We start from the raw sequence: 17063 nt of genomic DNA, 5'->3' as shown, positions 1-17063 counted from the left end.
GAAACCAAAGAGTCAACCCACAGCTGGTGTGAGTCACAAACCTATTGGGTTCAGTGGGTCTCCGAGTATCCGTATCAGTCAGCACCTACTGTGTTGTCTCGGGAAGGCTGGAAATCAGCCTCTGCTGGCTCCACTCACAGCCCTGTTCCTTTTCCACTCCTACATATCACATCTTTGTTGCTTCTAAGGAACAGGAAGCTTAAGGAGAAGTAATCCTTGAGCTGGAATTAAATATTAGAAATAAGAACTTGTTTTCCAGTAACAGGACCGAATGCTGGGCGTTAGAGCATCACAGTCGGCTCAGCGATGGCTCCGCTTCCCATTCTGGCCCCCATCCAGCTGATGCACGCAGGCACCGCGGGGTTTGCGAGCCCTCGGACTGAGGTCTGTGGCACAACTCATGGGCTTAAAATCCTCCGTGACTCAGAGATCCTGGCACATTGGCAGGCGGACTACCCAGGAAGTCAGCAGCCTGGGCAAAGAGTGTCTAATTAGAAACTGCAACATAACACATATTAAAATGAAATCCTTGGTGAAGCAAGATTGCAGCAAGAATCTATGCCATTCATTTCATTTCCTGTTTGGCAAATTGCTGCCCCTCTACATTTTGTCTGACCCTCTTTCCTTATCTGTGTCAATAAAAAGTTAAGAATGTAATATCATTTTTTTAATCACGCAGTTAACATACATCACTAATTCTATCCTCTATTTTTTTCTTGCATAAGCATTCAAATTATTTGTAGTCATTAAAAAAGCCTACACTTTGGGGTTGATTTCTGAAGAAAAGTCAACCATCAGGACAGTGTTCTGCTACTATATGTCCCAATGACATTACAGAACTTGTGCCAAAAAGCTGTGCAAAATGTTGACCAGAAAAGGATTAGCTTCTACATGTAAAATTTGTGTTTTGAAATGAGGGAAGCTGCTCAAGTACCTCTCATTACAGGCTTCCAGAAGGTGTCACTGTGCACCTACGGTTTGAATGGAGAACCTCATCAGCTGAGGACTAGTAACGTTATGTGCCAAAGCACTATTCCTGTTAGGGGTCCCGTTCTCTGCCTATAATGGAAATCAACTGAACTAGATCTGGAGACAAAAATATTTTCCTCTTTTCAGGATTAGCAAAGCAAAAACGATCTTCATAGTATCTACATCACTCAAGAGATGCATATCTAACCATGACATGCAGAAATACCCCACATATTCTGTGGCATACAAAATTGTTATGAATTGTTAATCTAATTGTTATGCAGACTCCTTACTACACACGACTTGGTAAACAACTATAGTTAAATTAAAAAAAAAAAATAAATCCCAAACTGACATGACTGCAACTTCAAGGTCTATCAAGCTACAAAAATAATTTGTCTTCTTCCAGAGCTGACTCACTAAGGAAGATCAATGGAGTGATTTGGAACCAATGTTCCTGAACAGATTGGGTTTTTTGGATAGTTCAAAGTGAGTTTGGGAACCTGGCTGCACAAAGTGGCTGCACAATAATGTTGTAGCTTGAGCAGATTCCCGAGGAAGCCACTGGGATTTGTGCCACTAACTTTTGATCAGATTTTGGACCTTAGAAAATCTGGAGGAATTATGCAGCCGTGTTAAAAGGCTGATGGGAGAAAATATAATCCACTCACAGGATGTGGCTGAGAACATGAAAAGACACCATGGCTGAAATACACTGTAATTCTTTTGAAAAAAGAACAAAAGAAAAAAAAAATGCAGGCAGTAAGAGACTGCTAAAGTGTACGAGGTTAAAGAGAATCATATCAGAAACTACAGTGTTCTAGGCTGACAGATGCTGGCACAAAGAGCAAATCCCGTGCCTGCCTCGTTGCACACTAGTCTGAGGTGGTGACTAGTAGTATTTCTCCAGCATGTTAAAACAGACTTTTGAATGGTGATGTGAGGAAGAGGAGCAGACCTGATAAGAATAACAGTGAGGAGCAGCTGTGAGCAGCTGGGAAATGGGAATGCTCCAGGTGACATTTTCCCCAGTGTACTAAGTAATAATGGTAGTTAACGAGTACTCATTTGGAGAGGCCAGATTATCCCTGTTGTGTAGATACTCCTATGGAAGCCAGAAGAAAGGCCTGGGGCTTCCCTGCAGAATCTCTTACTAATCTTTTTCAGAGATGCCCTGTGCGATCTCACAGTAGGTTTGCATGCCTGGATTACACAGACTATGACTGCAGGCAGCACGAATTGCTGGCTAAATGTCATGCTTGCTTTAGGCTTAGGAGCAGCCTTACAAATGGTATCAGTTCCCAGGTCCCCTTTGATACCATAGGTACTGAGTTACAGGCTGTAGTTGCAGAGGACCTGTTTTGAGCTTTTGGGGAAAGTATTTGATTTTTTTTTTTTCCCTGTGAAACCACACTTCTTCCATCTGATGCTGAGAGAAACCGGCACTGCGGGCTGGTCCTTTTTCCATGGCCACACCAGGCTGTCTGCTACATTTCTCTGTGATTGAAAACCCAATGTACTTTGCTGCAGATTCCAGAAGTGTCTTAAAGAGGGAGTACAGAAGTCCAGATGGGTAGAAACTGGTACAAACCCATTTTTATATCCCCCCTTTATGCGTTGTCACTCAAACCAACTCATTAGCAGACCAGACTCGTGGCAGTTTCCCTGTTACCCTGCTGTTTCTAGAGACCACATCCTCCTCCCGGGATAAAACGTCCCTCCCAGCCTTCTTTCTGCAGTTAATTTCAAACCTACCACCTGCCCAAACACACAGAAGACAAAGCGGACCTGAAAGTGTCCTGTCTGCAACAGCCTGTACTTTTTCTCTGATCTGTAACACCTTTAACTTATTTCTCCTGGTGATTTGGTATGGCTGCAGGTTGGCTTCTCTTTCTGTTTAAAGTGTGTCTGCTTACAACACAGTAAGATATTCGAGAGAGCACAGATTTTTATGAGTCTGAAGCAATTTTGTAGTCTAAGCATGCTACTCTTGATCAGGTAAATCACTCAAGCAGACGCTATTCTTGTTCTTAAATGAAGCACATTCATTCATCTGCACAGGGCCTGTATCCACACAATAGACAGTGCAGCGAGGAAGGCTAGTCAGTCATAAGAACAGCAACTATCTTTTGGAATAAAATATTTCAGTGAACATTTGAGAAATTTATATTTTGAAAAAATGCCCTTGGCATTTAAGGCTGTGACTCAATGCATTGGTCTTTGACAGAGAGCTAGCCTGCTATTTCATGCCAAACCATCCAGAAGATGTGGTAAACTGAGAAACACCCCCTTAAAACTCTTGTTTAGCACCTTCTGAGCACTTGTGTGAACCTGAATGCAAGTTCCAAGTACCAAAAGCTACAAAGAACGTGGGTGCCAAAGCTTATTTGGGATTCTCAGCTCCAGGATTGGTAAGGAGGCCCTAAAAGGAGATTCCTTTCCCCAGAGACATCCACCACAGGAGAATGCTGGTGTTTAAACCAACTAGTTTGGCAATAAAATGTGAAGACCATGTTTTTATCAAAATAAAGTACTGCGATGAAAAAAAAAAAAAAAACACCCACAACTTAAAAATATTATAATCCCTCTACCATTCAAAATAAATGTTGATTGTTATTCAGAACAAGATTGAAGAACAAATACATTAGAATCACAGAATCATAGAATAACCTGAGGTGGAAGGGACCTAGAAAAATCATCAAGGCCAACTCCTGGCTCCACACAGGACCACCCAGAATCAGACCATGTGTCTGAGAGCATTGTCCAAATGCTCCTTGAACTCCGGCAGCTCGGTGCCATGACCCCTGCCCTGGGGAGCCTGTCCCAGTGCCCGACCACCCTCTGGGTGCAGAACCTTTCCCTAACCCCCAGCCTGACCCTCCCCTGTCCCAGCCCCATGCCGTTCCCTCGGGTCCTGTCGCTGTCCCCAGAGAGCAGAGCTCAGCGCCTGCCCCTCCACTCCCCTGTGAGGGAGCTGCAGGCCGCCATGAGGCCTCCCCTCGGCCTGCTCTGCTCGGGGCTGAACAAAACAAGGGACCTCAGCCGCTCCTCATGTGTCTTGCCCTTCAGACCCTTTGTTATTTTATCTCAAAGTCTGATCTCCTGTTTTCGCTCATTATCCTGATAACCCCCAATGGAAATGCCTAAGCTGAAAGAATTGGTAAGAACCATCTTCTCATTTACTGAATCCTGCAGATCTCCAAGTCAGACAACTCAAAGTTCCCCAAAGTCTCATTAGAAGCAGTGCCTAGCGCAGAGGTGGGCTGTGGGAGAGGCACTGCCTTGTCAGACATTGAAATCGGTCGGTGGGCAGGTGCAGATGCCCCGGGAGCCAGGCTTCACCACTTCACATGTTCACAGATCCCTTCCATTTCACCAGCATTACCATTCAGCACATCTTTTGGACGCGACTGGTAGAAAAATAACACTCAGCCTGCCTCAGAGTTGTTTTTATGCTTATGATGAAACAGACAGTCCCCTATATTGTACATCAACACAGCGTTTTTGTTCCCTGCGAGGACTCTGGGAGAAGTGTGAAGGTCTCCCCCCTGCATACCCGGGGGACTTTGTCCTGCTCTGAGCAGGATGCACCCAGCTCTCACCTAGCAACCTGGAGCTGGGCTTTGAGAGCAGGGTCTCTGTGGCAGGATTTTATCATCTCTTTTTGCATCTTTCTTTTAACTGTATAAAGATGATTTATAAAGACATGTAACGAAATGGGAGCAAAAAGCTCTCCTGTTATTGCGTGGAAGGCGTCAGCTAAATGTAGGACTGGGTAAGCTTTAAATGGATTGAAAGAAACATTTCTCTTCCCCTGGAGTCTCTGAAATTTCTTGTGTAAAGAAACTGCTGTGAAAAAACGTTTGTGATTCATGAATTTTGTGGTTTTGCTTCACTCACAAGAAACACATGCCAGGTAGTTTGCATTGCATACAGACAAGGAAGGGGAAGTAATAAATTCCTCTCCATGCTTGCTACATGTACAACAACGAATAATGGATTTAAATTGCAGGCAGGCATATTTAGGTTAAAAATGGGTTTTTAATGGTAGCAGTGTGAAGCACAGGAACAGGATGCCTAGATTGTGGCGTCTTTGTTAGTGAGGTTTTAACAAGCAAGTGAAGTAAACCCATGCCAGGAAGGGCTTGGGGGTAGCTGATTGTAGCAGCAAGGGTCAGATGGTGCTTTCAAGCTCATACCGAGAACTGCCTTTGACAATACTGCACCCCAGGTGATTCTCCTGGTCACTGGAAGGATTTGCTAATTAAGGTGGACTGGCTGATACCTGTAACCCAGGCACAGTTTGTTCTGGCACTTAAGGATTCCTCTGCCACTCAGAAATCTCTGACAAATCTGAAATGAAAAACAAAACAAAACAACCCGCAACAATTCCTCTTTTTTCTTCTGCACCATTGGGCATAAGGTGTACTGGAAATAAAACCAGGTGTCATAGGAACACATGGTGCTCATATGATCTCCATCACATGATGTCCTCTAGATGGCATAAATCAGAGCAACCTTAACTGTGTTACATCTTATCATTCTGGGGTCAGTGATGCAAAAAGATACTTCATTTTATTTTATTTTATTTTATTTTATTTTATTTTATTTTATTGAGACCATTTTCTTTCATCAGTCTGGGTGTGAGAGACATATCATGGAATAAATTGTAATCCCTCCTGTCTCACAGACACCCAAGATAACTGCCTTTTAAAGAAGATACTTCTATGGTATTCCAGAGCGAAAGGATTGCTGCTTTTCCTCAGTATCCTTTATCTAAACCATCAATTCTTGCTAGTGGAAGAAAATCCTAAATTAGCATGTTTTTAAGTCCTAACTTACCCATACCCATACCTTGAATTAGTTCATTTAGATTTAGGCTGAGCAGGTGATATATTAGCCAGTGTGACATTTTGTTCCACTTAAAGACAGTCATCTTACATTAATAAAAACAAACTTTGTAATTCAGGCTGGTCTGGGATTGCTTTGCTGAAAAAAATCTGGAACTGGTACAAAAACAATTTGCCTTGTTTTTTGTAGTCATTAAATACTTTCTCTGACAGTAATATCCTAATCAGCCCAGGCTTCTGCATTTTCCATTTCAAAGATGCACAGCTAAAAAGAAGTTTTAGAGTTATTTCAAAGGTAAAATATGTAAATCACTAAATTGGAAAAACACATGATTGCTAATTAGTACAAATTATCTCAGAGGCCTAGAAAATTCGCACATCATTAATATGCAAGTTTTCCTCCCATTACCGTGTAGTACTTTATTATTTTGACAACTTTTACAAAAGAATGCCCTCTGATTTTTGTCTGCACAGCTATTATTGGCTCATAGACAACACCGAACAATACAAATATCTATTCCCAGAACGCTGTTTATGGATGCAAAAGAAAAACCTTTTATAAAGTAAAAAGCTATTATTATGCCATTTAGACTAAGCAATTACAGAACAGTTTAAAAAGGACTTTGTGATGAGCTCGTTGCTTCACAGAATAGCTGAAGTTGGAAGGGGGCCTCCGGAGATCGTCTAGTCCAGCCCCTATCACCCAGAGCAGGCTTCCCAGGACAGTGCCAAGCAGGGCCTGAATACCTCTGAGATGGAGGCTCCAGCACCTCCCTTGGTAATCTGTGCCGCTGCTCAACCACTCTCCCAGTAGTTAATAAACAACGTTTTCTGCTAATAGAATAATTTATCCATAAGCCCCATTCATTGGTTCATTCATTCACATATGATTCTAAAAAATTAAGCATATTATTACTTTTCAAAGGAGTTTAATGGTTTGAGCTGCCTGGAGCACACTGGTATGCCAAGGGCATTCAAAGGAAACATAGGGAGTAGAAAACCCCAAACCAAACAGGAAAGATCTGTGCAAGGCTGCAGAGGGATAGCAAGCAAGTGGTGAAATGAGTCTTATAAGCTGGTATTTCAGGGCACACCCTTTGCAGCACCCAGCAGGACCCGCAGGCGGTTTGGCAGCAGGGCCTGTTCCCTCCTCCTACATGGACAGGGCTGGGTATCTAAACACGCTGTCCAAAAGCCCCAACACACTGAACAGGGAGCTGCCCCATGGGGGCAGAGGGAACTCCCAAACACAGGAACAAGCATTTATGCTGCATACTTCAAAGAAAGTGATGGGACTGATTTGGCACTGTATATGCATAATTGCTTCAGATACCTCCCTAGTCACTGTCACAGGCCTCCACGCTGCTGTTAATGTATTTAGAATTCCCTATGGATTTTGTTCTGGGCCTCACTGAATCCCTGTTAAAAAGGAAAATGAAAATGGAAGTATTTCTCAGTGAATCTCAGACCTTTGCTTGGTAAATGCTTTAAACACAGTAAAGCATCACCACCCACTCTATCCTACAAGGAATACTTAATTATGATTCAGCAAAGAATAATTTCAGCAACAGGAAAGGAAGGGACACCTGCTATCCTTCTCGCAGATACACTGCAGTAAGCAGTTAGGTTACTCTTCCAGAGTGTGTGGTTCTGTAGTGGGTTTACATGGCATTTAGAGAAGCTGCCCCACATTAGATAAGGGCCCCGCCGCTGGGCAGAGCCTAGTCATAAGCAATGCTGTTTGCAGCTCTGGGAGAGCAGATTTAAGAAAATGAAAAAAAAACTGCTGCATAGCAGCAGCTGGGAGAGAGAGGGGTGAGAACCAGCCCTGCAGACCCCCAGGTCAGGGCAGCAGGAGGGCAGGAGGTGCTCCAGGCACGCAGCAGCAGTTCCCCTGCGGCCTGTGGAGAGGCCCCCGGTGGAGCAGGCTGTCCCCCTGCAGCCCACGGGTCCCACACGGAGCAGATCTCCACGCTGCAGCCCGTGGAGGAGCCCCCGGTGGAGCAGGTGGATGTGGCCTGGAGGAGGCTGCGGCCCATGGAGAGCCCCCGCAGGAGCAGGCCCCGGGCCGGAGCTGCAGCCCCTGGAGAGGAGCCCACGCAGGAGCAGGGGTCTGGGGGGAGCTGCCGCCCGTGGGGAACCCGTGCTGGAGCAGTTTGCTCCTGGGGGATGGATGGACCCCGTGGTACGGAGCCATGTGGGAGCAGTTCTTGAGGAGCTGCTGCCTGTGGGCAGCCCCCGCAGGCTCAGTTCGGGCAGGACGGCATCCCGTGGGAGGGACCCCACGGGGAGCAGGGGCAGAGAGGGACCGTGAAGGAGCAGCGGAGATGAAGCGACAGGGACTGACCGCAGCCCCCATTCCCCTGTTCCCCTGCTCCACCTGAGGGGAGGAGGTGGAAGAGGGTAGATGGGGGGAAGATGCTTTTAGTTTCCTTATCTCAACCCTTGAGCCTTTTACATCATATTTTCTCCCCCTTCTCTTTGAGTAGGAGGAGTGAGAGCGGCTGAGGAGGAGCTCAGCTGCCCACCCGAGTAAAACCTCCACGGGTTTTAAGTCACTTCAGGGGAAGGTTTTAAACCTGGACTTTCCATAATTTGGGAGACAGCAGTAAGTGCTGGGCTATCAAATGAGAAAGCACTTCTTTGCCCTCTTTGAGCCTAATTTCAGGAGAGTGTCTGAGTCCGTGATTCACAAATGAAAGGACAGGCCCATCTCCACATCATTTGGTGTTTCTGCTGATGGCCGCCTCTCCAGAAGAGTGGCTTTTTGAATCCTCTTCCTGTGTATTCAGTTTTGTTCACACATTACACAGGTAGCTGCTCCCTAACTTGGAACTTGGGCTCTAGTGGACACCAATGCACCTACATGCAGCAGGATTTCAGTCCTGCACCTTTTAATTTCAAGTTGTTTTACTTCCCTCACACAATACAGAAAACTGTAGGAGCTTTACCTGACCCACAGAGTAAAGGAAATTGGCCCTGATTAAAAGAAATCCTTCAAAAACAAAATGTCTTTACCATAGTTACATATAATATAGTTAAGCTAGAAGACATCCCTCTTCAGATTAATATCTTGAAAGGCAGGACTCTCACCCCTAAACGACTAATATGTGCTATAGGGTGGGGTATGAGTAACCCTGAAATACTGCCAGAGTGCTTCCTCAGCTCTGCAGGCGGCAATTAATGCAACAGGTTTTCCTTTGGAGGAATCCTCATGCAAATGAGAAAGCACTGCCAGTTTTCACCTGACCCTGTTTAGAGTGGGGTCTGATGGGCCTTAATCCTCCTAATAGATCTGCTTAAGAGATGGACCCCAATATTTAGATGGACACTGCAGGTCTCAGAAAGATTGATACTCTAAAAGTATGCAGGAATAACACTTTCTTAACTAGTAAAAACACATCAGGGACAAGATAAACCCGTCTTACAAAGGACACATGTCAAGAAAACAAAAACAGCACAGACAACTGCAGAGAAATAATGTTCTCCAGTTTGTCCTATCTGGAGAATCTTTTTTGTTTACCTTTAAAACCAATGATATTCTATTTTAGCTCTGTATCTTATTCTAATCTGTAACTATTCAGCAAAATAGGCACCCTTTTTCCTACCTACAAATATACTGTATCCTCAGAGGAGTTGTCAGTAAGACTAGACACTCATAATTTGTTGATGTCAATACCCTGTAATACCCCTATTTCTCTCCCAGAAGTCTGGCTTTGGTTGAAACAATGTTGCCCATGAATAAAACAGAGCATCAAACATATCTCAAATGTTAGAGCTGCTATGTAAGAATAACTGTTTTGGCAAAGATAAAGAGTGTTAGCTGCCAAGTGATTCAGTCCACAGCCATACAGTTAGCATCCCCTGCCCATCTCAAACATAAGAATTAAATAAAATGTGACTATTAAACTATGTTTCATCCTATTTAACTAGGCACGACACCTGTTCAAAAGAACAGCAAGAATGTGTTCTTGGTATACATTAGTTTGGCTTGCTTCTAACATCCTGTGACACAACCACAAGCTTTAAAACATATAAATGCTACTGTGACTAAGTGTGAAAAATTGAATTCACCAAATAAACACTACTGCCATGGAAATCTACTTGGAAGAGATTATATTGACTGAAGAGGGTGAGTATATTTACTAATATCAGGAATCTTCCTACTCTTATGAAAGATAACAATATCTGACTTCAGCAGGACTGCTAACAGTAATTAATAACTAACAGCAATTATCACCTGAAGACACTAGAGTGCTTTGCAGAACAGTGTAATCACACAAACCGGCATGCTGTCCTTCACAAATAATGTCTTTTATGATTTTTGACCTTTTTGTAGTTGCTTGTGAATGGATCCATATTTCATCAAACAAATCATGATTCATAGCAATTGCTGACTCATCTAGATGAGCTATGCATGGTCACGAGTGATTTCCATGTTACATGCAGTTCATGGAATAACGTTTGACATCCCCAAACCCAAAGGATTTCTGCAGAGCTGAGATCAGCTACACAAAGGAAAAAGGATACTGTACTTCCCTCTGGTTGCACCTCCAGTGTGCTTTTGGCCATTTCAGTTTCTGCCTGGAATTGCACAAAACTCAGACAGGTGGGGCTTGGGAAGCAGAAAGGCAGTGATGGTGTAACTGAGGTCTCATCTGGGTGCTCAGGCCTCAGCCTGAGGTTGATGGTCTCAGCCTACAGGCTGACATTTAAGGAAACTTAACATTTGCTCTCTGCTACACACCTCATTTCACACTATGCTTTTCCCCACACCTTGGAAACAGCCCAAAGAAAGCGCTTACAGGTAAGACAATTTCAGCAGAAGCTGGAAAAGATGTTGCTTGTCAGGGAGCAGCAAGAACAACAGGGCTGCTCCCTAGAAAAGTTTATCTAGGAGCCATAGGGATCCCACAGCCAGCAGGACAAGTGCCTCACCTGCCACGGCCCATCCCATAGTACCTGAGCAAGGCAAACAGCAGAGGCATGGAGATGGTGCCAGGTCCAACCAAAAGTACAGACCATAAGGCAATATCACACTGTTATGGCAGGATGGAAGTCAGTCCCCAGGTCAGGGTTAAGATCATGTCCCACAGTCACCAGGCAAGGCCATATGGACCAGGGATAGCCAAGGGCAATCCAGGAAGTCAGCCCAGAGCTTATGGTCTCAACCAGGTGGCTCCATTACCACACGGAATGTGGCTGGAGCCTGGCTGGAGACCAGCACTCCTCCTACACAGCTCAAGCAAGAAATAAGCCCTCAGGGTTGAGCTTAAATAGCACTGCTGGTCCTATGAAGGTGGGTGGAAGCCCGAGGTGAGGCTGCTCAGGGCCACTAAGGCTTATTAGTGCCCTCAGAGACCTGACACTGTCATCCTATCTGCACTCCCCCAGTCACATATTGTCCGTAGGTGTGTTATTCATGTAAAACCAATTGAATCTGTGGCCAGTATGCTTAAAAAGCCCTAATTACATTACATGAGTGAAATGGGTCCTACCCAGATGTAACCTGGGCATGAACTAAAATGTGGCATCTTTGCAAACAGTCTTATTCTCTTCTGAGAAAGTGATGGCACTGAGCTGCGTGTAACAGGACTTTAGACAAATGTTGTCATTAGGAAAATATTAAGTGACCTATTTGCACCCTCTCACTATCTTCCTGCTCAGTGTAATGTTTCTTGGGCGTTGTTAACTGGCAGAAAGTACACTGTGAGTACATGAGAATGTGTCCCTGTTAGCTTTGGGTTAAATAAGTCTCTGCATGGTTGTATTGAGACTGGTAAAAAAGTTTATTCACTTTTGCTTTTTAACACTTTTATAAAACAAGCTGTAAACATGTCAGAGGGAAAGGTGTTTTCAGCAATGCAAATGGAGTTTAGAAATAAACAGCTCACCGAGTTGATTTAAATGTCATGAAGATAATTTAAAAGGCCTTTAAACTCTGCCTACCATTTTCCAAAAACATTTCTCTTCAGTTTCTCTTTGAAAGCGTGTTCAAGAATAAAAAAGTCTAATTCAAGTGTTCTGTTAAAATAGTTTTTTTTTTTTTATGCTCAATTTATTTAATATTTCAATGATTTTTACTATATGGCAGGTTGAATTACGATGCAAGTTGCTCTCAGAAGCAGCCACTGCTCAGATTCAGAAGCAGCAAATTCAAAACCTCCTCTAAGGCTGACGGGAACACCAGAATTAATGAAGACTGTGCAATCAGTCTGATCAAAGTCCCTGTCAGTCAAGCAAAGGTATGGCTCTAATGATATAGTTTGTCCATAGTGATCAGTGTCACATATAGAAACGCTGTACCAGAAAGAATCTGAACTTTCTGAAGGCTTTAGTGTCACCAAGAAAAAAGTTCTAATATGATCTTGTCTGTTCTGGGACTCTAAGTGACAAACTGGTCTTGAACTACACAAACTTCAAACTTATTTCCTGAGACCTGGGAAATCATGTCAACCCTCTGTGCCTTGGCTCCCTATCAGTAAAAAAGAAAACTATTGCTTTCCAAGATGAAGCAAGGCTTGCCAGTTATATTTCCTCAGCCTTAGGGCTGTACACATTTCTAGATGGGTAAGTTTTGTAATTTCTAACACAGCCCTTTTGGACAGTTGTTATCTGCTAGTAACATTGCTCAAGTTGCATATTGAATCATTTGCTGATATGATTTATGAAGTTGTGGAGACTTGTTCCCCCACAGCATGCAGCCTTATTCAAGAGCTTCCACATGACAGGAATTTCACCACAGCTGAGCTCATGAAGTGGTTACAGAGCAGCTCCTGGGGTGTCCAAGCTACCAGAGATCAGAGCCACACCAGTGGAGTTGCAGCATTTAGAGATATAAGCACAAATCAAAGTAAATGGGACAGATAGCCAGTGGAAGAAGGGAAGCTGGCAGTGCTGTTTAAATAGCTGTGGACAGTAAGAGACCCTGAACCTTGCAGTGTCATTTAGGTCCCTCTGGAGAAAAACTCCTTTACAGAGAAGTGAAATAATATGTCATACTCTATTAGGTCCCTAACTCAGTCCTGTCCGCCATGTTCTCAGAGACACATTAACAAACCACAGTTTCAGGCAAGAGACATGGTGTACGACCAGGTACCTGAGCTGAGGAGAACTCAGTGTATGGGTTCCAGAAGCTGTGACTAAGAAAGGTTAAACTCAGAAACCATTGTGCCTGTGACAGAACTCCTATTGCTTTCAAGAAGGCCAAGAAGGCACCAGGCTAAATGGACAGATAACTAGGCAGAATGACATGAAATTTTGAAAGAGAGGTACTTTGTTGATTATTAAGAATGGGTTCCTAAGAGTAGCAAAGCAGGCTGAATATTTCCTCTCAGCAAAAGCACTGAAAGTCATTTAGGACTTCTGATGAGTGTATTCCTGTGTCTAATTCAAATGAAATGGCCTCCGGGAAACAGACTTGCACCGGGGAAGGAGATGGGATGGAGAAGCCATTTCTTGTTTTAACTTGAATGTCTCTAGGGCTGTTAAGGAATAGGGAATGGCTTCTTCCCTCTTCTTGCCTTTCACCAAAGGGATCTGCTTCTTTGATTAGTTGCCTTAGTTTCTCTCCACTCTGGTGCTGTTAGTCTGAACACCCTCCCCCCAACTTTGTTATTCCAAGAGCGTTGAAGTTTGCTATTACATCTTCTTCCCTAGCATGCACAAGGGTGTACTATTTTTGCATCAAAGTTTTAATGAGATAGCGTCTTACACCTGTATCTCTTGCTCCACTGAGCTGCATAGGAGCATGCTGCTCACCACAAATTATTTTGGTTCAGCCCTCAGACAGCTTTCAGGCTTTTGACAAAATCTAGACGATAGATGACAGTTGGTTTTAATTAAGGAAAATGTTTCAGCTCTACAGATTTACTAGAGAAGATTTTCTGTAACACCCTAATAGGTTTTAGTATTAGACTGTATTTGATTTCTTTGGGATATCTGCTTTTGTTAACTACCAATAAAAATCATCTGAGGTAGCATCAGTAAAAATGTAGATCTCTTCAGCATCTAAACACCATGAAGCAACATGTTTTCCCTCACCCTTTTACCACAGTTTAGCTCCACAAAGTAGGAATCATATTTATGAGCTAGATGGATGTTTACTTCGTTGTTTGAAAGCAGACCCTTAAAGGGAATGTGGAACACCAGCTCCTTTGTCCTTCTGGTTGCAACACACAGAGGAACAGTGGGTGGAGAATGAAGCTCAAGAATAGAGGAAAGCTACCTGAATACTGAGGTCCTGGCAACAAATGGTCTACGGCTGTTATATATCACATTAACTCTTTATTTTGGCTTCTTTCCAGATAGAGAATTTCCCCCCTCCTTCTGGGCATGTGGTAACCCTGGATTTTGTCTTAGAGTTAGAATAGTTCAGCAGGAAGGGACCTACGAAGATCATCAAGTCAAACTGCCTGACCGCTGCAGGCCTAACCAAAAATTGAAGAGTATCATTAAAGGCATTAGCCAAATGCCTCTTGAACACTGACAGGCACAGGGCATCAACCACCTCACTAGGAAGCCTGTCCAGTGTTTGACCACCCTCACGATAAAGCCATTTTTCCTCATGCCTTGTCTGACCCTCCCCTGGCGCTGCTCTGTGCCATTCCCAATCATCTTGCCATTGCTTCCCAGGGAGCAGAGGCCGGCATCTCCCTCTGCTTCCCCTCCTCAGGGAGCTTCAGGGAGCAGTGAGGTCTCCTCTCAGCCTCCTTCTCTCCAAATTAACCAAAGTGTCCTCAGCCTCTCCTCACAGGACATGCCTCCCATCCCTTTTACCACCTTTGTTGCCCTCCCCTGGATGTAACCTTGAGAAAGGCCTTACCTTGAAAAGCTGCTGTACTGTTTTAATATCCTCTTCATTTTCACTTTGCAGGGTGTCCTTTTCTTGACAGTTGTCTGCACGGTAGCTGTGAGTCCTGAAGTACAGCAAAAATTGCCTCCACATCGGGAAATAAAAGGCTCTTCCTGAATCCAATCTTGCAGTGACCTTTCTTGGAAAAGCACCGGTTTTATTTAACAATGAAACAAAACCAAATCCCAGACATTGGGCTGAATGACAACAACATAGAGGTGGCTCGTCCTTATGCCGATGGGCAAATGTCAGGGCCTCTTGCAGCTTGCCAGTTCCTCCTGTGGTCTCCACCGTTCTGGAGACAAACAGGATTATCTGCCCTCAGCTATCTGTGGTGCCTCATCCCCTGAGCATCATGCCAGCTTAAAGATTAGATTTACTGCTTTGTAGGTTCTAGTTACTTGAAAAGGAGGAAGAAGGGTGTACAGTGGTTGAATATGTGTCGGAGAAATGGGCAGTAACAATCATGAAACGCTTTCTATAAGAAAGCAAGTAGCAACCCACCACATAGTTATACTCTGCGGACAGCACCAAATGGAGACGTCTGCCTTAGGTCAGTGGCACTTGTCAATCACATTTTTTCTAAGTGACCGAACAGATGGTCTAGTGGTAATCCTTCCAGCCCGGAGGAAAACACCACATTAGCAGCAGACACGTCTGTGGATAGAGACAAACTAAATATAAAGGCTAAGACTCCAGGTAGATTATTAATAGTTTATTTCTCTTAGCCTTGTAGAGGACTGACTCCTGTTTGTCAACATTCACTCAGTATTTATTTTTTTGTGCTTTTTGAAATACAGATGGGAGAAACATAGAAAAAGTAAGAGGAATATTGAGCTATGGTGAACTTCTAATTCAAATATTAATTGCAGTGCTGCTTACAAATCTGCTTTAATGAGAGTTAAGCAAGTTATAGAGTTTCTTCTGTGGCAAAGCATTCAGGATCCTTAAAAAAAATCTTATTCTGGAGAGAGAAGAAAGTCAAAATCATACATGTTAGTGTGCACTGAAAATCATCAGTCTTTTAGTTTGTTCATCATTTGAAAATACTTCTAGTGTTAATAATTTTATATTTTATATTAGTGTTGTTATTAGAATTAGCTGAAACTATTCCAAATGAGAATTTACTATAAATGATGAACCCAAAGACTTTCTATTTTGAAAGTGTAGAATGGGATATTCCATCTATTTTGAAAGCTTACAACATCCTGCTCAGGTTGGAAAATGTCTAAAGAAACATTTTTATTTTTTTCTGGCAAGAGTCAAAAGTTTTGACAATTCAGCACTATAGATATATGGTAGATATAATGCCACCTGCCCTTATGGCGCCTCTTGTGAGAAGTGCCGTTGTCACACCTTTGTCTTTTTTCAGAAAAATCCAATAAGTGCTGAGGAGAAAAACACAGAACAATGAGAAAACACTGTGCCCAGCATTTGGCTTAACAAGCTGAATTGCACTAGAAATCATTGCACAGTAAGAAGGCTGTTGTAAAAGCCCTGGTAATAAGCCCGACTTTGGCAGAGTTACTCCCCCAAGAAGCTACTGCTCTGACCTAGCCTTTTATGTGAGAGAGGAGGAAGTTAGAAGATCTATTGCTTTTTTTTTTTTTTTTTTTTTTTTTAAGTTATTATCATTTTACCCCAGAGGTGGGCTTCATTTCACCTGCTGCTGCAGCAAATTCCCAGAGAAGTGTGCTCCTTCTACGCATTCATGAGCCAACCATTGTCCAGACAAGTGCCACCAGCATGAAGCAGATGACATTGCAGTGGAGACTGATGGTGACAAGAGGAGAGATACTGTAGGCTGCAAAGAGGGGCTGAAGAGTCTGAGATCCTCAAGCTTTCAACACAGAATTGCATGTTCATGAGACTGAAAGACATATCTCCCTACTCTCTAAAACAACGTAGCCGTCTATTTTAACTACAGCTGCATTTATTTCTCATGACTGTAAATAGTTAGTTTTGCTCTGGCCTTTCTGTTCCTGTTTCTGTCCAGTACCTCACTTTCAATTTTTGGACAATTTAGCATTATTCTGTTCTACTAGGGGGAGAGGGAAGATTGAAGATGTATTTATTACAACAAAATTGTAGTTTATTTTTCTTTAGAAAATGTAGTTCTTACTGAGGATAAGATATGTGTGGTATCCTAACTGAGAATGCAAAAATTAATTTCAGAGAGGCAGTGGATCAAACAGAAGATTGCCTGGTAAGAAATTTGCTAAATTGTGGTGTATTAGCTTTACTGGATCCCTTAGCCAGGATCTGATTAATTAAAAATAGAAATGATCCAAGAAGCCAGATCATTCTGCATTGGTTTCAGGAAGCAGGGTATACTCTTGTTTAAAAAGTGTTCACAGAATACTGATCTCCCATAATGACACAGACACTAA

General features: G+C 43.2%; 1 protein-coding gene across 1 annotated transcript in view; it reads right to left on the bottom strand.

The window, feature by feature from the left end:
• RGS20 (regulator of G protein signaling 20) overlaps window positions 1–15255 on the bottom strand; it is a 39322-nt gene extending 24067 nt beyond the window's left edge. Inside the window, exon 1 of the mRNA XM_066992997.1 lies at window positions 14644–15255. Within this exon, the coding sequence (XP_066849098.1) occupies window positions 14644–14766 (123 nt within the window). The 5' untranslated portion in view covers window positions 14767–15255. The remainder of the gene's footprint in view (window positions 1–14643) is intronic.
• Between the last annotated feature and the right edge of the window lie 1808 nt (window positions 15256–17063).

Source organism: Anser cygnoides, chromosome 2 (assembly GCF_040182565.1).
Source record: "Anser cygnoides isolate HZ-2024a breed goose chromosome 2, Taihu_goose_T2T_genome, whole genome shotgun sequence".
Lineage (NCBI taxonomy): Eukaryota > Metazoa > Chordata > Aves > Anseriformes > Anatidae > Anser > Anser cygnoides.
This window is presented reverse-complemented; position numbering and strand designations above follow the sequence as displayed.